This window comes from Lytechinus variegatus, chromosome 4 (genome assembly GCF_018143015.1).
Source record: "Lytechinus variegatus isolate NC3 chromosome 4, Lvar_3.0, whole genome shotgun sequence".
Taxonomy (NCBI): domain Eukaryota; kingdom Metazoa; phylum Echinodermata; class Echinoidea; order Temnopleuroida; family Toxopneustidae; genus Lytechinus; species Lytechinus variegatus.
Window position 1 is genome coordinate 43014398 of NC_054743.1, and position 26979 is coordinate 43041376.

Sequence of the window (26979 nt, forward strand, 5' to 3'; positions counted from 1 at the left end):
GTAGGATGGGGGGGGGGGGGGTGAAATACCACGGTTTAAATGAAAAATTATCTTAATAAATCTAAATAGCAGTTCTCTTGACAGAATATATATATTAGAAAGGCCTTCAATTATTCTAACCTGTGATAAATGTGAAAACACGGCAATTCAAACCTTGATTTTCAGTGTGCTATATGTAATCAATGTATAGTATATTTCTATTCTCACTTCTCTTTGAAATCTTGTCTGCTTTTTTTTCTCAGGAACATTATCTTAATCAGTGTTTTATTCACTTAGGTCACCCATTTTGGTCATCCATGCAGGCAAAAATGCATTTTATTGCTAAAAACAACAAAAGGCCTCATAACCCATTTTGCGAGCAAGTATGTAAAGTTTTGTAAGTTGTAAATTCAATGAATGTGCAATATTGTTGTGTACATGTATTCATTATGTAGTATTAATATGATTTGATGAGCTGTAGTACAAAATCCCAGCTAAATTGACCAAATTTTAGGTTTTAGAGGGTGCCTTAGTTAAGGTTCCGGACAGTTGTTTTGGTTTGTATCCACTTGGGCCACATCTTACAAAGAGTTACGATCGATCCAATCAACCACAACCATGGAAATCCAGCAGCATTAACATCTAAAATACATGTTTGTTCAAAATATATTTCAAGAAATGTATATTCATACATTCACTGTTTTCTTGACAATTTAGTATGCTTCTCTTTGTTACCAAAGACATTGTGCAAATTTCCTCAAGGAAGAATTATGACAATGATGATTTATAGTTAGGGTTGATCAGATCAATCACAACTCTTTGTAAGACGGGGCCCAACTGGTATTTTGAGGTAATAGTGTCGTATCAGCACACTTCTCAAGAAATGCTGAGCCGCTAAACCTACTGAACATCCAATTTGAACCTGTCAAGTGCTGCCATGCATTTGTTCCATATTTTCTGATAATCTCATTTTACTTAGATTTCAAAAGATTTATTTAAACTTTAATATTTCTTAATATGCAAATTAGCATCATGCTTGTTGTTAAACAATATGTATAGATTTCATTTTGCTTGTAGTATATTTCAAATGTCATGTGTACATGAAATAACAATGCAATTGTTTTGCAGTACATCTACATGCCATATTGAATGCTTCTCGCTTTAAAGATTTGATGTTTCTCACAGTAGATTAAAACAAGGTTAAAAGGGGGTAATGACTTTGATTTCTTTTACAATAGACCTGACTTTATGATTTAAGATAAATAATGTCTGACGGGGTTATCTGCTTTCTGATTGGAATAAGGTTTATCACAGGGAGAGTTATTGCAGTGATGAAATCTCCTCTTTAATTCTATAAAATGAATAAATTGTACTTGATTCATGACATTTTTTATCATCTTTGTATATGCAGATTTTTGCATTTGTAGATATTTATGAACATGAAAATATTTCTTTCAATAAAGAGATATTGATATTGTGACAAAAACAGAGTGATATGCAAGTTTGTTTTTCTACTCTGCATGAGGTACTGGTATATGTTTAAACAAAACTCCAGGGTCCGGTAACACAAAGGTTAGTGATTAATTGTACGCTTCATTTATATGATTGACTGTACATTGTAGCAAGGAGCTTCTTGATTGTAGTCAATGCAATCAATCGTAAATATGTTCTATGATGATCGCTAAGCTTTGTGTTACGGGCCCCAGGTGGTGTTTCATAAAGCTGTTTATGAACGACTGGCGACCCTTTCTTATGAACTATACCAACAACAATGAAAATCTGTTTTCATTTACCATAAGATAGGATCACCAGCTAATCATAGAGTCGCTTATAGCTTCAGAACAGCTTAAAGGAGAATGAAACCATTGGAACAAGATAGAAACAGATCAACAAAAGTTTGAGAAAAATCGGACAAATAACAAGAAAGTTATGAGCATTTGAAAATTGCGATCACTAATGCTATGGAGATAGCAAATTGGCAATGCGACAAAGATGTGTGATGTCACTTGTGAACAACTCTCCCCATTACTTTAGTATATATTTCACTTGAATTGCCTCTTTTATCACATCTATCCATAGATCATGTGTTCTTTCTACATGAGGGCATGTAATACATATTTTTTAAGAATGCATCATGGATAGAGAGTTTGTATCATCATAAGAAAAAGCAAAAAGAGACATTTTGAGGGTATTTTATAGTCCACCAAAGGGAAAGTTGTTCATCAGTGACATCACACATCCTTGTCGCATTGCCAATGGGAGGATCTCCATAGTATTAGTGATTGCAATATTAAAATGCTCATAACTTTCTCATTATTTGTCTGATTTTTCTCAAACTTTCTTTATTCTTATTCTTTGATTAGTCTGTTTCTACACAAGCCTATTTGTTCCAAAAGTTTCATTCCCCTTTAATGAAATGCCTACCAGGTTCTATCCCATGCCAAATACTATAATCTTATAAGGCGAGATCGTGAAGATCAAAGAGGAGGTGGTGTAGCATTTTACATCAATGAACATTTGCAGTTTAAAATAAGAAAAGAAATATCATTAAAACAAAGTGAAACTCTATTCTTAGAAATCATGAAGCCGAAAGGCAAAAATATAATTATTGGATTAGTTTACAGACCCCCTCATGGCAATGCAAATTTATTTTGCGAAGAGCTTGAAATATGCCTTCATACCATAACAAAAGAAGATAAACAAATATATCTAATGGGTGATTTTAACATTGACCTGTTATCCCAAAATAATGACAACGATTTATTCCTACATACTATGCATTCATTTGGTTATTATCCCCACATAGATCAACCGACCAGAATTGATAGCCATTCATCAACACTTATCGACAACATATTTTCAAACATACTAAACAGAGATACTTCCAGCGGATTAATAATATCTGATATAGCTGATCATTTACCGGTTTTCTTATTATGTGATAATGATATTTCAAAAGAAAATTCACCTAAATCTACAATGTATAGTAAAGAATCCCCAATAAATATTGAATCGTTTAAAAGTGATCTTGCGATTGAGGAATGGTTAGATGTATTTAATGAGTCAAATTCAGATATTGCTTACACAAATTTTAACCAAAAATTGCAGAAATATTACGATAAAAATTTTCCTCTATCACCTATCAAAAAAAGAAAAGCAAAAATGCCATGGATTACTAAAGCTATTCTACGATCCATACATACCAGAAATAAACTATACAAGACATTTTTAAAGAACCCTTCTATTCAAAACAAAAATAAATATAAAACTTATAGAAATAGACTAACCAATATAATTCGGGCTTCTCGCAAATTGTTTTATTCCGAGAAACTTAACAAAGTTAAATCAAACATGAAAGCCACATGGGAGATCATCAATGATTTGATTGGCAAGAAACCCAAAGTATTACCTAAAGACAATTTCACAGTTCATGCTGCTGCAATAAATTCAGATGATGTAGCTGATACCTTTAATTCCTTTTTCGTTAACATAGGACCCTCTTTGGCAAACAACCTTGCCAGACCAAACCAAAGTTTTGCAAAATTTCTTCCCACACCCATCAATTCTTCCCTATTCTTTAACCCCACAAATGTTCAGGAAATAATTGAAATAACAAAAAATCTCAAATCCAGCAAATCAAAGGGATATGATAGAATTAGTACTTTCCTCCTTAAGCAGATCATACATTATATTGTCACTCCATTGTGTCATATTTTTAATCTGTCGATCAGCACCGGTAAATGTCCAGATCCCCTTAAAATTGCAAAGGTAAATCCTGTTTTAAAAAAAGACAATCCACATGAAATAACAAATTATAGGCCTATTTCTATTCTCCCCAGCATATCCAAAATATTAGAGAAGATTATTTACAAAAAGACTTTATAAGTTCCTAGATACTTTTCAGTTTCTAAATTCAAACCAATATGGATTCAGGAAAGGGCATTCAACTGATCAGGCTTTAATACAAATATACGATAAAATTACAAATGCAATGACAAATAAAGAACACATAATAGGAGTATTCATGGACCTAAGCAAAGCATTCGACACTCTTGACCACCAGATTTTACTTAAAAAACTTGAATATTATGGAATTCGGGGAATCACACTATCATGGTTTGAGAGTTATTTGACTGATAGAAAACAATATGTCACTCACAATAATATTTCTTCTAATTTTCAGACAATAAAATGCGGAGTTCCACAAGGATCGATCCTTGGCCCCCTACTTTTCCTTATATATATTAATGATTTGACTACTGTAACGCCTTTATTATCATTTGTATTATTTACCGATGACACAAACATTTTTTGTTCACACACTAGTTTAGAAACTTTAGTAGATACATTTAATCGTGAATTACCTAAACTATCTTTATGGTTTAAATGTAATAGGCTATCACTTATATAGACAAAACAAACTTTATGTATTTTAAGCATACAAGTTCACATATTACTGAGTTTCCATACGACATAAGCATAGATAATATTCCACTCAAAAGGAAAAAAGAAACAAAGTTTTTAGGTGTCACAATAGATGAAAATTTAAATTGGAATGAACATATACGTTGTATAACTACTAACATCTCCAGAAACGTAGGTGTACTTTACAAAATGAAAAACATAATTCCTCATACTACACTCGTTTTACTCTACAATTCATTGATATTGCCGTATATATCGTACTGCAATATAGTTTGGGCAACGTGTGCAAAAACTAAAATTAATACAATATATTTATTACAGAGAAAAGCAATTCGAATTTGTACTAATTCGCAATATTTATCACACACAAATCCATTATTCCATAAACTAAAGACTCTAACTATTTTTGACATAAATTCATTTCAAAGCTTACTGCTTATGTTCAAATACGTAAATAACATGCTCCCACCTTCATTTCACAATTTTTATACTATGAACACATCTATCCATTCATACCCTACGCGGAACTCTTCTAATTTCCATTTAATCAACCCCAAATTGCTTATTGCGCAGAGATCCATAAGACACCATGGTCCTGATTTGTGGAACTCTCTACCAGAATCTATAAAAAGATCCACGTCCCTTTACTCATTTAAAGCAAACGTTAAATCCATGTTGATATCAGAATATTTGAAGTAAAATTTCTGTGTCGTTGTGTCATTAAAGCATCATCACCATCATCATCCTCTCCATCACCTTCATCTTCACCATTTCACCGTCATCTTCATCCTTATCATCTCCATCTTCAATGCTCAAATTAGATTACTGCTGTTTTTCATAAAATGTACTGTGTATCGATTCTGCTGTATTAATGTATTATATTAATCAATGAGTTTTAACCTGGGGTTGTCATTTTTTCAAGCAATCTGCTTATGATGACAATCCTTCTCCTGCAAATTGTAAATGTTAACTAATTTGGTATGAGATCAATTTTGTTTGTAATGATAATTTTAGTACATTTAGTTATGATTCATGCCAAAAAAATTATCAATATACTATGTTTGTTATGTTATGGAAAATGTATTCTATACGAATGATGTAATTGCAGAAGTAAACAATAAAATCAAATAAAATCAAAAATGATATTTTTGTTGAACCCCCAAAATGCAAGATTTATTATTTGTTCTTGGGGTGTATTGTCCTTATCCCATGTTGCATTTAGTTTTCTTGATATGAGGAATGGATAAGAACTGTAAAGAGAGAGGGGGGGGGAGAAATTTGGATGCATGTGAACAAGAAAGTAAATATAGAGAGAAAAAGAAAGCGGTCGGTCAACTAAATTCAAATATGAAATTCCCACGTTTTGTCTTGGAGAGGGACTGCAATAAAAACCAAAGGCAAATTTGAGAGAAAAAACTAACACCCCCCCCTCCTTGGTAATTTGGGCCAGAATAGATGTTGGCTTTGCAAAGTTTAGAAGTATTGTACTTAAGAAGGGGGTTATATATTCGGGTTCTTTGGAATTGATGTACTTTTCTGCCCGTTTAGAAAATAGTATACAGTCCTGTCTGACTAAAATGATTTTGTCAAGAGATGGCGCTATACCAATGCTGATCACGGCGGCGATGCGCCCCTAGGAATATTTATCGTTTATTTTTAAGTATTTTGATAACCGAACATTAGTTCTAATTAATAAGTTTGACATAATGTATGGTCAAGTGATTTTATCTACGCTTAACCTAAATTGAGACATGAAACATAAATACACGTTCCTATTTAATGGGGATCTCGTTTGCTATAATTTAATGAAGTTTATCTGAAGTCTCTCTAAGTTTCATCTCGCAGTTTTAGCGGACAGGAATCATTTTGCCACTCTACTGCAGGCTTCTCTCTCTCCCGTCTCTCTCTCTCTCTCTCTCTCTCCCCCTCTACCAGTTCTTTTCTGCCCTTTTCACCTCTGCCAACGATTTTCTTCTTATTTAGAGAGTCTAAGGATGATGAGGAAATGATAGGATCCTCATTCGTTTAAACCTGACCCAAATTCATCTACATCTGTTAGCGATTGGCCTTCTTTGTAGGCAAGGTATTAGATCCTAAACTCGGATTCTTGCCCGCAAATCTTGTCAAAACGAATATTGGAAATGGTCGGTTTAGCTGCTCCCGTTTCACTCGGCACCTTGACCTTGTACACCCACTACACAAGAGATTTAACCTCTGGGACCAGCGTATTATAGAAATGTCACGACCAGACGCATCCGTTATCTATTATACGGTAGCACACTGTCTTTTTTTTTAAATCCTGACTTTTACCCTTTAAAATAATTCATGAAAACATATATTTACAAACAAAAATATGTTGCAATTCGAAAATTCATGAAATATCTACATTAACAAAAGTGATCACCCAACTTAACTCCAGAGCTCTTTGAAATTGGCACTCAGAAGAGTCATCTTTGTGTCAATTGTGTGTGGTCCCAAATTTGTCATTGAAACATAAAAATAAAAATGGGATAATAATTCTAAAACAAAAATGATTTTCTGCAAAGGTATGAATATATTCTAGGACCATCACTGGGCACTTGATGTAACGTTACTCTTGCAGAAGTTCATGCACTTGAATTACATGTATTAAAAAAAAATCATAATAATTTTTCTTCGAATTACATTTGATTTTTTTTAAATGACGGTCAAATTTATTACAAATAGTAGCCATCACTGTAAAATTTATTTGCTCACAAGCTTCGCTCGCATTTGTTTATCTAGTAGTCCCGTTGTCTCGGAGACTTTGGGGATAGAGAATTGATATGGGATTTAGATTTTTTTTTGACTCAAACTTGTCGAAAGCATTGTGAAATATCTGTATTTCTTCAAAAACTCAGTTTTCCAATAGCCTGGTCCATAATGCCCAGTGATAGGCACAAATGCGAACATCGGTCCTATATCTCTCTAAAAAAATATTCAATCCATCGATGCTTTACGGTCCTATTCGTGGCTCATTTCTAGTGGCGACAGCGCCCCCCCCCCCAAGTCTGCAGGCACAGACCCTGATTGAAACTGTGTCTCCACGCAAAGACTAGCACATACAAAACTTGCTGTTTCAATTCTGAGCGTGAGGGCCTTCAGTACGCAAGGCATGAGTAGGCTGCAATTCAGACCCTTTACTCGAGTGAAGGGTTTGCCCAGCAGACTACCCCCCCCCCCCGAATTATGCAGCACTAATTTCATAAATGGTATTTACAATCGGGCCGCGAACTATACGACTCCCGAGTGCAATCGACCGCAGAATGTACATTTCAGGAGCACTACCCAATCATTCTTTTGTCACGGTATTTTGTTTACAGGAAGACAATAGTAAATAGACATATATAACTACCTGCGTTGATCCGTCTCTTCGACGAACGTATACGTCACAATGGGATGTCTATTGTGATCATTTATTATACACTTTGATGCATGCATGATCATAGGGTATGACGTCACACCCGAACATGGTAAACCACTAAACGGTATGATATTGAACTGGGGTGAATGATTCACACGAATGGAAAATGACAATATCTTCTAAAACGTACAGAATAATCAAAGCGACATGATAAATCATCAAAAAAAAATATTTGCTGCACATTTTTACAAAAAAAAAGGTTTGAAATAGCAACCCCCAAAAATAATGATAAAAGAATAGAGACTTATAACTATTTATTTATTTACCTATCTTTCTATCTATCTATCTATCTATCTATCTTCCTACATATCTATCTATCTATCTTTCTACCTATCTATCTATCAATCTATCTATCTATCATCTTTCTATCTATCTATCTACCTATCTACCTATCTATCTATCTATCTTATTTGCATTTATGCACATTTAGTCATAGTCATTTGCCTTACACTCTAAATTACACGGATTTAAAATAAGTCCAGATGGACTGTAGTCAGGGACCAATCGATTTCTGGATTTAGTTTTAATCCTTAAGACCTAAATTTAAATCTCAAATGTTTTAAGTTTAAATCTTTCGAGATTTAAAAGTGAATCTTAAGGATTCAAACTAAATCCGGAATTCGATTGGTCCCTAACTACAGTCCATGTGGACCTATTTTAAATCCCTGTAATTTAGAGTGTAGTTTGTCACCATTCCGTGCGCATACGCTATCAATGATTTAAAAGAAAATATGGGTGGGGCTGTTTTACATTTTTTATTATCCTTCTTCGGATAGTCGTATTGTATTGATGACAGTTCATGCATTACCATTGCGAACATTGTCATTGTATCGGTTTCACATATAGGATTGTAACAGTAGGGGAAGGTGGGGTAAGTTGTGACAGTTTTTGCTTTTTGCATGTTAGAATTGATATGATTAATAATCTTGTCGAAATAAGTACCTTGCCTTGAAATTTAATTCTTCTGAAATATTTTACACCTAAATATATCTTTCTATCCCCACACTGAAAGTCATCGTGACCTTTGAAAAAAACGATGTCAAATGGCTCAACTTGCCCCATATATGGGGTAAGTTTGAGCCACCTTCTGGGGTAAGTTGAGCCACAAAAACTATGTACAAAATGTATGAGGGGAGAACCAGCATGTAAATTTTTTGTTTAAAGTCTTTTCACTTGCTAATTCTCTATAAATACTAACATCCTTTAAAAGGAAAAGAGCAGTCATGTAAATTTGCTCCTTTCAGCCAGCATTTCAATCGATTTTTATGGTTTGTTTGTTTTTTAAGATACATTACCATAGGAATTACCATGGCTCAACTTGCCCCATGCTGTCTGGCTCAACTTACCCCAGTCCGAACTTAGTGATATAATATTGTATCCACATTTTATTATGCATCCATCATATAAAAGACTATGACAAGAATGAAGATCCATACCTGGACTAATAATGTTGTTATCATGTCTTTATTATATTTAAAGACGTGTGTGTTTATAAAGCACTTATCTATTTCACACTCTTTTTTACTTTTTTGGCTGAAATTCATATTTTTCCCTCTAAAAAATACTTTTTGTTTAAAAGTTGAAAACAATATGGTGGGGTTAGGGGTTATGCTATGGGTCATCAATACATGACACCACCACAATGTCTGACTCATTCATTATTGGCCTGGGGCTGGTGGCTCAACTTGCCCCTATGCTCAACTTACCCCGCCTTCCCCTATTCATCAAATGAATCCCAGCCCATTAAAAAATAAAGTGAAATGAAAATACAAGGTAATAGTGGGCAGGCTTGGATTTTCTAAGCGTCATTCAGTTCGCTTTCAAATTGGTGAAAGATTTAATTAATGGCAAGAACTTCTAACCAAATTGTGATGTCAATAGTGACGTGGTTTGACTGCATTCGTGATAATACAAACGGTAAATATCAGTTTTAAAAACCTAATGACCCAATGACGGCTTACATGTAAGTCTATGGGACAGAGCACACAGGTCAATCAGTTGGCGTGAATAACTTTACCAGTAGGGACCGCGGACGGTTTTTAAAGTGGGATGGGGGGGGGGGGTGACCACGCAAACAATCCTAATCAGGTGATCATTTTTAAGTTTTTGTGACTATTTTGGAAAAAGAGGGGGGAGGCTGAAGCCCATGCACCTAGCCCCCCCCCCCATTTTCCGCGGCCATGTCCAGGGTGTTCTTGTTTTCATTTGTGTCATTTTTCCGAAGGGGAGGGGTGCAATTTTTTTTCTTTAAAAAAATACACAAGGGAGTGACTCGGGCTGATCTTATAGGTGTTTGTTTGATTTTTTTTTTTTTGCATTTTACAATTGATATTGAATAGCCCGGGTGCACACATAAGCTAGATTTGACATTTTCGGGAGGGGGGGGGGCAAATGTTATACGATATCGAGACCATAATATGCCTGTCCATGTCCCACCCTCCTCAATGGAATGGTGAATGCCTCTTTTTTGACGAGTGACTGTACATAAAGCCTTCATGGAAGAGGAGCGGCGGCAGAGGAGGCGTGGCTAGTGAACTGGAACTCCAACAAATCAAAGTCAAACATTCATTCTCGCTTTCAGGACAATTGTCAACTCGTCATTGTCAAACCGAGATCTCGAGTCGACCGGACGAACGGTAGATTGTGAGAAGTATTATACTTTTGTATATACATGGTATATCGCTTGATATCACATACGAAATATTCATAAACACATCACAATTCATGGGAATTGAGTTTTGACTTCGTATTTGTCGATAGAGTTTTTGGAATTATTTCGATTTGCCACACGGGATACAGCGAAAATGTAAGTTGATCTTGATGATGATGATTACTATTATTATTATTACATTATTATACTATTATTTTATAATAGATTTCAATATCCATGGTGATGATCACAGTAAAAACGCTGTTTAAAATTCTTATGCAACGCTGTTTACTATATGAACCTTACAGTAATTGTTTAAACAGTTTAAACGAGTGTTTAAATCTTAATCAACAAAGTTTAATTTTCAATATCTAATCTTCAATAAATTAAACATGATTGTTAAAACTGTTAAACAACTACTGTAAGGTTCATATCGTAAACAGCGTTGTATAAATCTTAAACAGCGTTTTTACTGTGTAGTAGTGGAATAAACTGTGTCCCATTTTGGTTGATATTTACCTTCATGTAGTTTATTTCGAAAGCTATGATACGGACATCTGCCTCACCAACATGACCAATTTGTGTGATTGTGTTAATTTTACTAAACAAAATTGAAATGAAGTAAAGTAGAGTGGAATAGAGATCGGTTTACTGACAGAAACCTTTACCTGTTGATCAAAAACTACATTAAAATATACAGTACACGATTTTGAAATAAAATGTTGACTGCCAGAGCCTTACTATAGTCACTTCTTCCCTTCGAATCATCAACAAACGAATGCATTTATTTGCACTTTGTCTAAAGCTAACTGTTCGAATTTTACTTTGTATTCTATTCTGTTACGTTTTTTGAATTTGCTATACGTTTTTGAAAACAGATGGGGTAGAATCATTGCTCTTTATTAATTTAATATTTAAGATAATTTCATGCTGCATGCAGCATTGCAACTCAGACGCCTGTATGATTTAGATACGACTAAATGACTGCACACTTATTTCCAGAATATTGACATTAAGTACAATATTTTATTTGTTTGTTTGTATTTTTTTTACAATTACGTTGCCGATGTAAGTTTAAAATCCCAATAGTCAAGGACTTTCCAAAGACTTTATTTCGAAATTGTAGAGTCAATTCCTTTGTTACTTTGCGGAAACAATTCTCGTTTATCATGTTTATTGTAGTCAGGACATTGCATCCCTTGTCAAATGATCAGTCAGAGTCAGACATGATCAGTGATGCCTGGAGATAAATCACTGATAGGGAGACATCGAAACAATAGAAATGAGATCCGGTCACTCTAAATAGATATGATTGCGTCACACTATAATCTTCCCAGTACTACTTTCACCATTATTAGATAACATTGCAGTAGGTTCAGGGGTTTGTTGGTAGTATAACATTGTGGGGGAGGGGGAATGCTCCCAACGCCAATTTCAATATTATTTTCATAGACCATTTTTTTTTCTGCATCGATGCATAATTATGGTTCATTGGCATTTGCCCCGGCGACAACGGCTCCGCTCTGAATTCCACACACTAATGGAATGACCAACTTCAACCCTGGTTTAACACTATACTTATACCCTACCCTAAACCTAACACTAACCCTTAACCTATAACATAAAACCCTAATTGCAACCTTAACCCTAATCCTACATCTTGTCGAAATAATTGTGCAGGAGCAAATGTTGTGTCACATGTACACCTAACATACAATTAATCCTTTAATTGAACAGATATACATTGTGCGTGTAGCTGTAATTAAGGGCCAACTTGTGTGCGTAAATAAAAGGCCAGCAAAACGTTGTAAAATGACTTTTACGACTACTGTTACCACTTGTCGACAATTCTAATTAGAATCAACATTTTTTTTGTTATGTTCAAAGATTACACAGATAACCATTCAAATAACGTATTTTTCTCTCTTGGTACACACTTAAAGGTGTAATGGGGAAGGGGCCGGGGGGGGGGGGTTAAACTACCCCTCAAATGGGTCGTACTAATGATATCGGAAAACTCTTTGGCCCCTTTTCAATCTTTCATTCCTTTTCACCCTTTGTGTTTTAGAGCGTAGATCCTTTAGAATATTCAGGTTAGGAATTATCACTGAATTTTCGTCAATAAAGGATTTACCATGTTGGAGAATCTGTCCCCGTTGAAATTTTGAAAACTCGATTGTATCCTCTATAAATAAACGGTCAAGTGAACAAAATGTCAAAAGGAGCTGCCATAAACGGAAGAGTTCAATGCTATTGCAACCGTTCTCATAGTACCGGTGATAAGTTTCTTCTGGTTAAAAAGTTTTTTTAGGACCAATGAAGCACATCATATTCACCTTCCACTGCTGTAAAAATTATTGTGTGTTAACCCAATAAATGGCTACTACTACTACTACTACTACTACTCATAATAAACATAACGATAATGTTCATGATAAAAATAATAATAACAATTCTAGTTGTAAAGAAAATCTGAAATAAGATTCTTACAAAATCAGGATTGATGTTTTATCCGTTTATCTATACATTAATTCTCTTGAGATCAATTTTGATTATATAAAAATAATGAGTGAAGATATGGAGAAGTCAATGAATTAGATTAAATTAGCAGTCTCTTGTCCATTTTCTGAAATTATATAATAATTTGAAATATTGATAGAAAAGGTCACTTAGAAGAGCCTTAAATGCTATAAGAACGCATAAGAAAAAACGGAAATATGCCAGCAAGGAAAATTTATAGTCACTATCCTACGCTTACAATGTGGGCCAACCAATAAGTGATATATCGCTCTCTTTATGTTCTCTGACAATTTAGTTTTTGAGTGGGTGTGAATGGACATTGAACTTCGAGATATCTTGAGCATGAATGTACACTCAGTCACTCTACAAATAAAATCACATTCAAAAGAATTTCATTAGAGATGTTGGATTTGTGACCTTGCAAAGACAATTCTTTGAAAGTTTGGCTTTTTCGTACGTGGAACTTCTTTTATAATTTTTATTCTATTTATTTATCATTATGATCATTCTTTATGGGGGGTATTATTTATTTATCTATTCATTCATTCATTTATATATTGGTTTATGCATAATGGTCAGCAGCAGAGATGAAAGGGCCAATTTACAATCTCATGACAAAGTAAAATTAGTTGCATAGGTGTAAATTCAGTATGGAATCAACTTTTAAGATTATGTTACTACCCAAAAGCTCACCCCCGTCTGTTCGGTATTTGTCTCTGTCATGATGTATTGAACTGTGTCAAGATTCTACTTATCATTCACTCCAGTGTATAGGGCCTATCTCCTTTGACACGCGTCTAGATTGATATGACAAAATAATGCATGTATAACCGTGCATCATGAATATGCTGGTCTTTTAAGCACTATTTCCATTCCAATGATTGATGAATGCACTTTTTGACCACGGACCATAGACGTCATAACAGAAATCGGGAGAGACCCCCCCCCCCACCCGACCAAGCTGTAATTTGAGAATGTTACTTGGCTGCAGTCACACCAACGACTCCGAACCCAAAACCGACCGATGGTGAGCCATTGGAAATATCGTCACAGACTTGATCGGTCTGGTTTCGGTTGTGTCAGTGTGACCGCTGCTTACTAATGAAAGTGGGGCTACTGTAATCCTTTGTATGTATTTGCGGACTGGTTGCAAGTCGCCATAGTCTCCTTTGTTGATTTCGAATATGAGTCTAAATGACGCAGAAAGTTTTTGATCCTCTCCTTGTAGGAAAATTACTGTGATATCAGGGGCGGATCCACCATTGTCAATGTTACGGGGGATTTTCTGAAGAAAATATAAACGACATTGGAGCCAATAGTGGAATAAATAACTATCACCGAATTACGGGTGCGTTTTTATTCCTTTGTTTGATAAGCTATAATAAGATAAATTGGTTTGCTGGGGGGGGGGGGGCAGGGAAGGGGAAGTACCCCCAGTGCCTTGAGCCCACCACTGACCGTACAGCCCGACAATCATTACGACTTTAATACGAGAAAAGTAATCTCGATGACATAAAAAAAAATCACCTTTACAATTCATAGGCTGAACATGAAGGTGGCTGCTCCTGAAGATGACAATGACGATGATGATTATGATGACGACGATGATGATGATGACGATTATGATGATGATTATGATGATGATGATGATGATTATGATGATGATGATGATTATGATGATGATGATGATGATGATGATGATGATGATGATGATGATGATGACGACGACGATGATGATTATGACGATAAGGATACTGACATTGATGGTGACATAGATGAGGATGATAAAGATGATGATGGTGACAACGACGATGATAATTGATGAAGGTGGCGGTGATGACGGTGACGATGATGACGACGACGTTGATGATGAATCCTAACATTTGGTGGTGATGGTAATAAAACAACAAATTAGTGATATCATAGTGTGTTATTATAGCGTCAGTTACTATAAATCTAAACAAATTTATACTTCTTGAAAGAAGTGCCAGTTAAAAACATATCAATCAAACTTGGAAATTCTTTGCCAGCTTTTTTCAGAAACGGATTTTCATAAATAGCGGTGAGTTAACAACTGAAATTATGAAAATATATTTCTTTTAAAGAGATTAACTTATCCCCTACCGAGTTACAAAATACAGACCTTGCCTGTCATCTAACAAGACTAGGTAATCTTAAGCACGTATAATGTTTCGTCATCATTTGCCCACTTTTATACTCCTGAGTCTAGAGTGGAAAACTTATTAACCCAAGTGCGTTTAGGCCCTAATTATATTTTAAGATGTCTTTAATAAGAAAATAAACTGATACCAACCATAACATCAACTTTGATGATTGATTTATCTTAGCAAACCCTTTATTTTTTACGGCACAGATGTGCATAAGTTACAACAACATTGCTTGAATAAATTGACAGCTATTTGCAGCGCTATTTGAAGTAAAGGTACGGATATGTACACAACCATGTCTGGTATGCGAATATACGAATGAATGAATGAAATCGTATAATAAAGGCAACCGAGTCATGTGTGAAAGTCATGCCAAGGTCAATGTTGATTATAATTTTCATTCTGGTATTTCACCATGACTAACTGTTGTTGTTATCATGGTTATTGAAGGCATTGGTATTTTATTTTCATATATTCATGTGGCCTGTCTTTACAAGCACATTTCTTTTAAGTATTTAAAATAGATCAATTCCACTTGACAAGAAACTAATTCAAAGCCTATATGCTGGTGAAAGACTATTTTAATTTCTCCATTTTTAAAACAAAATTATACTTTTTTTAAAATATGCCTTATAAATGAATAGTCGCAATGATATAGCAGACCTAGAAAAACACGAATCTTGAAATATTTGTTGCATATTTCTTACTCATCACAAAGCAAAATGGAAGAAAGATTGACCTTTTTTAGACCCAAGACTCAAGATAATCTCGTCGTTCACTCCACCCCCTTCGCCCAAATCGCTCGATATCAACTCTTTTTCTTTTTCAATTATGTTTTTATTACAACAAATTAAAGTCAGTCACAAAATTTATTATTAAGTGATTGCAAATCACATAAACACAAGTTCGTTACACACAAAAAAAATGATAACAATAACAGAATAACTTTGATCCATATCCCGTAGCCACTTATCCACCTCTCCCCCAATATATATCGTATTTACCGACCCTTTACTTATCTACCTCTTTTAATTCAAATATCACACCATTCATATATTTGTTTTCCATTGGTTCAGGTATGGGTAGGTAGGGGTGGTGCACTGCAAAAACCTTCGGTGTTGATAGTTTTAACACCAGCCCGGAATCTATATACGTCCACACCAGAGAGGTCTTGAAAGAACACCAGTTTTGAATCAAACCGATGCTGTTTTAATACTAATTGGTGTTGTATAAACACCTTTCAGGTGTTAGACCAAAACGAAACTGGTGTTGTTTAACACTTCTGTGGTGTGGACATATATAGATTCCGGGCTGGTGTTAAATCAACACCGGAGTTTTTGCAGTGTGGGTTGGGAACCAGGGGTAATTTAAGGAGGGGGAATTGGAACATGAAATCAGAGAACAAAGAACCCCAATTGCACTTTTAAGACAAAATAATTCACTCTCGAAGAACATAATGTGGCGCAATGTTCTACAAGAGTATCTTTTATTTCGTTAAAACAAAAATGTATAATGTCACGTATTTGTGTCACCAAGATCAAGTCATAAGCCCTGATACGATCTTCCTAAACACTGCTCCGTCTGTTCCGGCTAGTCGCAACATTGAAAAAATGATGCCATTTTTTAGATCATACGATACGCGTCATAACTAGAACAATATTAGTTCTGATACTGCGAATTATGGCGCATAACTTGGGGAACGGAGGAAGGTATATTCTATCAAAAGGGAAAAAGAAAAAAGAAAATAAGACTTTAACGAGGGATCAATCATGTCATATTTTCATTTTATTCCATATGACGTCCATGACAAGATTTCAAGTAAGATTCCATCTCTTGTAAAACTGAACTTTTGAAAGAAAACCGCTTTTGTTTGTATTTATTAATTTATATGTCATGTATGTATTGCATCATGTCATTATATTAGAGCTATGTTAGTTACCCTTCTTTAAACGTCTTTCCTTATCTTTACGTTGTAAGCTATTGTGTTTTATTTTCATGTACATCGATAAATAATATAACTTTCAACAATGACCTGTAGTGTGCCACATTGTACATTTGAAACATGATATAGTTTGAAAGCCGACAATTCAAAATTCTAAACTATTAATTATTTGTATATTATAACCTACGCCTATATACGCTACTCCTATACAATGTTTCATTGCTTGTTCTAAATTGTGTAATTCATTTTCATTTTCTTCATTTTATACACCATTTCGAAATATGCAGTAGACGTATGCCTTGCACTCTGTATCTGTTATCACCCCCTTTTTTTTAGAATATGACCTGTAAAGTTCAACTTCTTGATATAACATTTTGGTGAGTAGTCTAAGTTAAATACCTTCGAGATAACAAACTTCAATTGAATTTAAAGCTGTCTTAAAAAGAAAATTCTAGGGTCAGATATGTAACATATTGATAATACAAAACAAGAATAGGGTCATTAAAACCAGTAGCAAATCAGTTGGGTGAGTTCAGTTGTGAATTATCATGCTTGGGTAAGGAGCATTTTCCCACTTGATGCAAAATTTCCACACTATCAAAAATATTGGGTAAAATTTAACCAGCACGAGGGTAATTATGTGTTCAACCAATTTGGGGCAGTATTTTACCCAATGCGGGAAGCATATTGTCCAGTAAGGTTGAAAATAAGCAGCATTTACCTTAAAATGGGCAAATTTTCATCACACTGCATGGATAGATAAAAATGCCCAATGTTGGTTGGACACAATTACCCGCATGGATCATTTTTACCCAATATTCTTTAGAGTGCACAAGAAAACATTTCGCTATAAAAGTATCTTTCTATTCTTAATTTGATCATTTTAACATTCTCTTACGAGATATTAAATCGTGACTCACTCGCCACATCGGTACGCTATTGTGTGTTTTTATAATATATTCTCCACGCCCCGAATTGTTTTATTTTTACTTCAAAATATGTTGTTCCCTCTCACGTGGCAGTGTCAGTATTTTGGTCTCGCTGTGTTTAGACCAAAAAAAGGACAAAAAGGTGTTATGTGAAGGAATTATATAGATGTTTAACACAATATAAAGGTCTAATATTTAAAGATCTCGTTTCTAAAGACGTATTCGAATTGTCGAAAAATGGGGTCGACTTTGACAATGGGTCTGTTGCGGTTAGAACCTTCAGTAAACAATCATTGGTATGCTAGAATCTTTCAACAAATATGGAAATGCCCGTCTCTTTCTCATTTTTTCTTTCTTATATATCTTTTCCCCTCTCACTGTCCGTCTTCTCTCTCTCTCCCTATCCCCCTCCTCTCTCTTCTCTTCATTGTCTCCCTTTACCCCCCCCCTCTGTGTATCTCTCTCTCCCCCTCTCCCTTTTTCTTCCTTCGCAGTCTCTTCTTTATCTCTTTCTCTCCCATCTCGTTCTTTCTTTTTTATTCCCCTATCTATCTATCTATCTATCTATCTATCTACCTATCTATCTATCTATCTATCTACCTACCTTTCTATCTATCTATCTTTCTATCTATCTATCTATCTATCTATCTAACTATCTATCTATCTCTATCTACCTACCTACCTACCTACCTACCTATCTATCTATCTATATATCTATCTATCTAATAGATCTATCTATCTACCTATATATCTATCTATCTATCTATCTAACTATCTACCTACCTACCTACCAATCTATCTATCTATCTATCTATCAATCTTTCTATCTATCTATCTATCTATCAACCTATCTATCTATATATCTATATAATCTATCTATCAATCTTTCTATCTATCTCTATCTATCTATCTATCTATCTACCTATCTGTCTGTCTATCTATCTATCTATCTATCTTCCTACCTACCTATGTACCTACCTACCTACCTACCTACCTATCTATCTATCTATATATCAATCAATATATCTATCTATCTATCAATTTTCTATCTATCTATCTATCTATCTATCTATCTATCTAATCAATCTATCTATCTATCTATATAATCTATCTATCAATCTTTCTATCTATCTATCTATCTACACTCTAAAAAATGAAGTGCTAATTTAGCTCTAAAAGAGCGTGTATAGTGACTGCACTTCGAAGTGCTGATTTGTCTAGTTCAAATTTGAACTAGACAAATCAGCACTCCGAAGTGCAGTCACTATACACGCTCTTTAAGAGCTAAATTAGCACTTCATTTTTTAGAGTGTATCTATCTATCTATCTATCAATCTTTCTATCTATCTATCTATCTATCTATCTCTCTCTCTCTCTCTCTATCTATCTATCTATCTATCTACCCACCTACCTACCTATCTACCCACCTACCTACCTACCTATCTATCTATCTATCTATCTATCTATATCCATCAATTTATTTTTTTTAATTTGCATCGAAAAATAAATAATTTGCAACATCAATTAAACGGAATACAAAACTACGCTCGTAAATATTGATGTTTATCATTGTATTGAAAATGATTGCGATAACGATATTGACATCGTTATGCTGACATGTCACTGTTTCATAATAAACAAAAAAAATCGACCTTAGGTTGATGTAAAAATAACAAAAGTCTGATTATTGAGAATATTGTCCATCTAACAAATAGTAATCATAACCATGATAACTCGTGCAATATGTCAATCATAAAAGCTATATCAAAAGACAAGTCGTTCAACTGTCTATTCAGTTTGTTTACTTCAAAAAGATTATGACTAATGGAAATGATAGTAATAAAACACCTACAATCTAAAAAAATATATGTAGATTTCAGTTTAGGTTAATCAGTCATAGATCCTATAACAGACACCAGTAAGCGTGGAGAAAAATAAATGATTTGAATTAGTATTCGAGGAGTGAGTCCAGTCAGTCACAGTTTATGATTTTCAAATTTTTGCGATGCTGAGTAACTTCTGTTGCGTGGCATGGCATGCCTGACATCAATATACAAGATCATACCTGTGATAAACATTGTACAGGATAGGTTTATTTCTTCGTTCGCATTCCAATAATCATATCAGTCAGTCCAATAGCGTTGAATCATTAGTGGTCACTAGGAGAAGAAACAACCAGCTGCCCCCAGGTCCAACGATTGTATAATTTTCAGACATATTGCCTCTATTCGTTTCTTTATGATCATCAATTTGTCATGATAATAGCAGCAATTCCGGGGCAATTTTGCTTTGAAAAAAATAGAGAGGGCAAGTAAACTTTCATCAAAAAGTAAAACAAATGGTATTACGTGACTTCCTGTTTTTGTCGCCCCTTTTGCCAGATAATGTCAAATGGGAAATTTTGATTAGTGAGGGGCGATACAATTTTTTATATCAACGAAATCTCATGGTATCATATAGTTTTAGTGGGTTCATGTCAACCGGCCCTTTTGAAATTTCGGCCCCGCCGAATATTAGGTGCCGAATTGTCCAATGGCATGCATGGGAATGATGAATCCATGGTGGAACGATCGAAGATAGTTATCTGTTTTGTTAACAAAATGTTTGTACTGATTGCAAATTAATTACAAAGCTTTCCACTATGATTGAAATTGATTTGTTGCCGTTTTCTTACTTGATTTGTTGCCAAGACACTTAATTTAATTTCGGTGGGGCCGAGTTTGTCTGAAGTACCGAGTTAGCTTCCATCCGTTTAAACATTCTTGCCTCATACCATCGGGGATACCGGTTTAGACGTTCAGACGTTTTCATGCTGCTGTAGACAGGTCATGATGGATATCACCATGGCGCCATTTTAAGGAGGAGTATAAGGAGTGTTATCCTATCTTCATCACTTTTCGAAAGTTTAATCCCTCTATAAATCATTCTCCGATGGATTTACGAGGTGTATTGTCATTACGACCGATGGGAGAAATCATTGCCCCTAAATTGAAATTAATGTACAACACTATTTTATGAGCCCCTAGCGTGTTTGAACAATAGCGGATTCTCCATCCCCAATAGTATACTTAGCTTATTTAATGTTCTTAGATAAAATAACAAGCAATCTTGCCTCGATTGTCTGGGATGGACTTCCAACACATAATACTCAGGCGACAAGCCGCCACTTGGCGGCAACCATGACTACTTTTATCTTCATTACCTTTTTATGCTCTTAAGTCATAACTTAAGTTCTGACGTAATAGAAGCATTTCTTCGGTATAAAAAAATACAATCATTAGATGGCTTTGCAGAGAAACATTATTCTGCTGAATTGATATGATCTTTCTTTTTTGTGGGGAGGGGGTGGTGGCAGAGGGTAACTATAAATTGTTTCTTTTGAACTATTTAAATACAGCTATCGCCATAATCTAGATGTTTATAAACCATATTGGGGAAGCATTTTCATGTTTTGAATGAATATTTGAAGAAATTCCATTTCATTTTATTTCATTTAAAATCATTTAATTTCATTTCGTATCGAATCATTTCCTTTCAAATCGTTTCATTATCATTTAATTTCTTGACCAAATCTATTGACCATGTTCTCTCACCATATGCAAATAATATTTGTTAATATTTAATTCTGTGGCAATCAATATTTTTTTGGTAAATAAAATGACCATTGTCAACATGTACACTTTTAATATCAAGAGGTAGGTCTTCTTTGGGTCCACATTTTGGCACTTCATACTCTTGTCATTCGTATCATGCTCATAGAGATGTATACTAATTATTACTAATAACGTTATTAGTATATATCTCTATGGTCATGCTCAACTGCCACGACTGTACAATTGTCATTTAAGTCATGAGGAGAACACCATAAAACGGGAAAGAACACTGTTAGAAAAAATAAAAGAAGTTCCTGCAGCAGAGTCTCGAGAACACCTGTAATCTTACCGAATTGCGTAATAATCATTCTGTAAATTCATAAAACAAGAATTTTTCTGCAATTTAACAGAACAGGTCTGTTTAAAAAAGGGGAAAAGGGTGTTTTATTCAAGGAAATTTGTAAGATTCCATACATCAAATACCAATTTCCTGTAAGATTACGCAATTCGGTAAGATTACAGGTGTTCTCGAGACTCTGCTGCAGGAACTTCTTCTTTTTTTTCTAACAGTGAAGTGTGTCATTTTGTTCCACCTATTCAATAAGATTGACGAATATTGTCTACTCTATGACTCCCGATGTGACACATTGATTTGCTATACAACAACCATAAATTACATGACATGATAGTGGATGATTAGATTCAACGATTGATGGTTTCTCGTAAAAGGTTATGCCTTAATAAAATGGGAGGTGATAATTACTTCCAACTTGGGGGAGTGGGTGTTAGCTGCCCATATTTAGACATAGCGTCGGGCTATTTGGTCATGATGGGCAACATTTCGGTAATTAAAAAATATCTTTCTCTAAAGGAGCCCCCAAATGACGGCGAGGTGGGTCGGCATCAATTACGACATTAATAAGGCCCCAAAATTTTGTTCACATTTTTTTTTACGATGAGTCATCGTTTCTATAATGATTTTACCCATTTTCTTTCCTTTTTTTGTGCAATATCGTCTTGGTCGAGTTTACCAAATCTACTAAGATTTTGCACTATCTCGCTTTAATCATTCGCAAAATGAAATTTCACGGATATTTCAGGCACGGATCTAGAGTAGGCTGTGGTGCGAAATTGGCACGACTACGCAGCTGATTTTTTTAAGTGCTATTTTTCAAAAAAAAAAAAATAGATAGAAGAAAAACGTAATCACTCCCAAATGAAGGCATTTTACGTTGTGCCTCATTCTCTTTCCCGCTCCTTTGTTCATTTTTTTATCATATCCAAGCCCGGCACCGTCACTTTTTTTTATTAAGGACGGTTAACAACACTTTTTAGCGACGAATTACACAATCTCGTATACAATTCACCTACTCATTTGCTCTTAGCCAATCGAATGCAATGATTTTCGGTAGCTTATCACATAATGGCCGTGAAAATTCACTGACAAAATCATGACACTCCCCCAGGATTTAGAACGATTAGCGCAGATTAAAGTGAACTATTACAAGGCATCAACCCCTGCGAAATGATCGATGGGGTTATTAACCCGGTTAAACTCTCTCCATTTTCGTTTTAATGAACAGATAAATCAACGTTGTCTTTAATATCGCAAAAGATGCATTCCTATCTCTGTCGATATATATTAATAAACTAATCTGATCAAATCGGAGTATCTGGCAATGCGATGCAATCATCCGTACAATGCAAACTCCCAAGATATTCGAAGAGCGTTGAAATTTCTGACGTAGATGTACGACTCTGCTAATTGGAAATAGTGGCAAAGCAAAACATCCTAGATCATTCTGATCATCACCGAAGAAATCTATTTTCTAAGTTTTCCAAGGGTACTCATATTACGAGTATGGGATGTAAAAGAGGGTGCTGCTTGGAATCGTTTTATTCTTAATTGTGAGGATGGTAATGGAAAATTTGAGCGCCGGAGGAGAACGCCATCATGATGGTAAAGAGAGAATTTGTGATGCAGGGGTGATGGGTGCAGGGGGGGGGGGTAGAGTAAGGACAGGGGAACGTAGAAAACGAGGGGATAGGGTAGAAACCGAAGTGGAATATATTAACCGAATTAAATGATGACCATTTTAACCGTCAATGTTTCCCCATAAACATTTTTTGTCGCGCATTCCAAGAAAATAATTCTAAAATAAAAAAGAAAATGTAAAAAAAGAATACTACCCCCACTGACTAATATTGGGATCTCATTAGCTTTTCCTCTTAAATTTGTGGGAATTCTTTATCGGATTTTATAGAATTTGATGCGATGTTTTACATAAACTTGTATTTTTAAATCTGACTTTTATTAATTTTGAGATTTTTGCAAATCACACAAATCTAAATCGCCAATCATGTGCCTAATCTATACACCGTTTCCTGAAATATGACGACTTTTGGGAAAATGGAACTCATTGACTTTACAAGTGAAAGAGAAAGTATGACATGATGAAAGTAATACTCGGACCGGTTTCAAATTGAGAAAGTTCTAGAAATGTTATATTGACTGGATACGCATACGTGTTGTCATTCGACGGAAATCATGTGCTTTTCATGCGATGATGACCTAGGCGATTACTTTTTCGAAAATACAAACAAGAAAAATTCTCCATGAAGTCAATACTTGTGTAACGTGCCCATTTTTCACTGGAGGTGGGGAAAGCGCCCCTGGCTCCCTGTGTCTCCACGGTCAGCCTTAAAAGCTTCCAGGGGTATGAGATTTATTTATAACATTAGGCTCCCACGTGTGGAATACGGAGAGCTTATTCAATACATTGAGTGGATTTTTATTTGTGGTCTCCTGACCAAGACATAGCTACTGCTGGAGGAGAGTACCTCCGATCCCATGGACTAACAACAATAACAACTACATCAACAACAACATAATAATAATGAATACATAAATAAATAGATGGTGTATTTATTTATCATCCGAATTCGCAATTGATTTTGTATTTTTTCATAGAAACAATGCATAAAACACAACACGAATAAACATACAACAACCACTGAGACTATACAAACTAAAAAAACAAAATAAAAATCGTTTCGCTACATTCATGTATTTTTTTCACGAAATACTGCTTCAGTCTGTGAAGAATAAAGAAAACAAAACAACAAAGAGTTGCAATTACAAGTTACGCAGTTCTTCGAGTTTTAATAATGTGCATTAGTGCAATTTCAACTTTTCCTGTAAAATATCACCCACATCGTGCAAAAGTCACAGCCGACAATCTCAATCGGCTTTATTATACCAATCTAGGCTATATATCGATAAATAATTGCAAATTTTCTCGAATGTGGCACTTTACTGAAAAAGAAACCACTTTTAGCAGACTTCACCTGTTTTAAGAGAGCGCCGCCTTATCGTCATATAAAAATTATGGTCCGGATTTATTTTCAAAAGAAAGATATTTCAAAATGAAATGACTGATAAAAGAGCATCACCCAAGAGTAATTAGTCCTGTACGTGATGAATTACTATGCCGAAAGTGAGACGGGTATATTTATGATATACGAGAATATGAAAAGTTAGAAATAAAGAGAGGGCATCGTTTCGGGGTGGAAAAAATAGAGGGAGAGAGAAAGAAGGGGGGGGGGGTGGTCGTCTTTAGAGATGCATTACTTCTGAGACACGGTGGATATTTGTTCCTTATGACATTTCTTGTGCGTTTTTTGTATTATACAAGTATGCTTCTATTCATATTTTCCTCCATAGACATCATTTCCATTTCCTTCATTTGAATTTTCGCTATTTCTTTGCTGCAATGATGTCCACGATTTATACGGTAAAAGTCCATTCAATATAATAATCTCTTCCAATATTTTTTTCGGGAGATTACCACGCATGATGGGAATATAACCCTTACAACAAACTATTAGCAAAGTTTAGCAAACTTCGAGCAAAGTTGCGCAAGGCGATCGGTAAACAAGACGTCACGTCTTGGACACGTCTTGAACAGGTGCGTTAAATACTCCCTCAGAGACAAGCTATTTGCTATAACTTTTTCCATTCAGATGTCTTTTCTACCATTTATCTTTGCAGAATTGACTCAAAGGACTTCGCTATCATAACTCCATACATAATCAAAGTTGTGTTTGCTCTTCGAAGTTTCATCGGTTTGGCTTCATCTTCAAGTATTGGCTACTTCAGACCGTCATTTTCGCCAAAAGTCACACTCGACAAGACAAAGGTGGTATATTTACAAGTCATCCGTATTTGCTGGAATGAATTACCTGAAGTTTGACAACTTGGATAGCAAATAGACAACGCCTGGACTTTGGAGCAGGCAGACTCTGTATATAGAAAGTTTCCGAGTTAATACCTGCAATCAAAAGTGGTCATTCGAAGTGAAAAAAGGATGTAAATCGTTGATCAGTATAGCCCATGTTTGGCGCCCAAAAAACTTCCGGTCTGTCCACAGTTTGAAAGTCAAAGTTCATTTCAGCATGGAGAGGATTTGAAATTGCGAGGAAAGCGGAAGCCAGTAGTTTTGTCATTGACGGATTAATAGTGATTTAATCAGGGTTAGAAACTTACCGTTTTGTCACGATCAAAATATAGGCCTTCTTTTGTGCAATATTAGGTTTCCCGCGTAAACAGCAAAGGACCTTGTCATCGTTGCTGCACAACTTTGACAGGAGAATGAGGAGCGATATGAGGATTTGGATTTTGTGAAGACTTGTTAAAAGGAGCATAATTATCTAAGCAAGGAGTTGCTTTAAATTGTTAATAGTTAACAACCCATCACCGATCAGCAGATTTGCGTCTTCATTCACGCATTCAAACCCACCTGGAACAACCATGCTCCCATCAACAGTTGCATTAGGTCTAGGACTTATTTTGGACCTGGTCCTGGTTCTACCGACGGTCTTGGCCCAGTCGGCTTGTTCCTTCGCTCAAGATGGCACGACCCCTACAGGAAGCGGGGCATGTAACTGTTTCGAATCCCAGGAGCCGAAGGGATGGATCGTAGACTGTTCTGGTCTATCGCTGACGAGTGTACCGTCCGGCCTGCCAGCAGAAACTGCATATTTGTAAGTTGCATATCCATTTCCACCAGTGTATGTTGTTTACTGGATATGGCTTCATGAAGATGTTTTTAACATTACATCAAAAAGGGCATAAACCTCTATTTGAAATCAGTCACAGAAAGGAAGTAAATTAACCACACACAGATCCGTTTAGTTGCATGATTGAACGTTGACTTTTTTTTAGCAACGGAAATACCGTCGAAATGTATTCGAAGATTTTTTTTTTAATTCACCCGTTTTATTGTGAACACCAATAATTAACCACAACATTTGTATATATAAAGAATGTAT

The 26979-nt window shown here is 35.2% G+C and overlaps 1 protein-coding gene across 3 annotated transcripts in view; it reads left to right on the plus strand.

Annotated features, from left to right (window-relative positions):
* Positions 1–10430: 10430 nt before the first annotated feature.
* The window catches only part of LOC121414111 (adhesion G-protein coupled receptor G6-like), a 47756-nt gene continuing 31207 nt past the window's right edge, over positions 10431–26979 (plus strand). For all 3 annotated transcript variants that reach the window (XM_041607173.1, XM_041607174.1, XM_041607175.1), the window contains exons 1-2: positions 10431–10652; positions 25700–26691. In XM_041607173.1, coding sequence (XP_041463107.1) covers positions 26459–26691 — 233 coding nt within the window. In that variant the 5' untranslated portion in view covers positions 10431–10652; positions 25700–26458. The remainder of the gene's footprint in view (positions 10653–25699; positions 26692–26979) is intronic.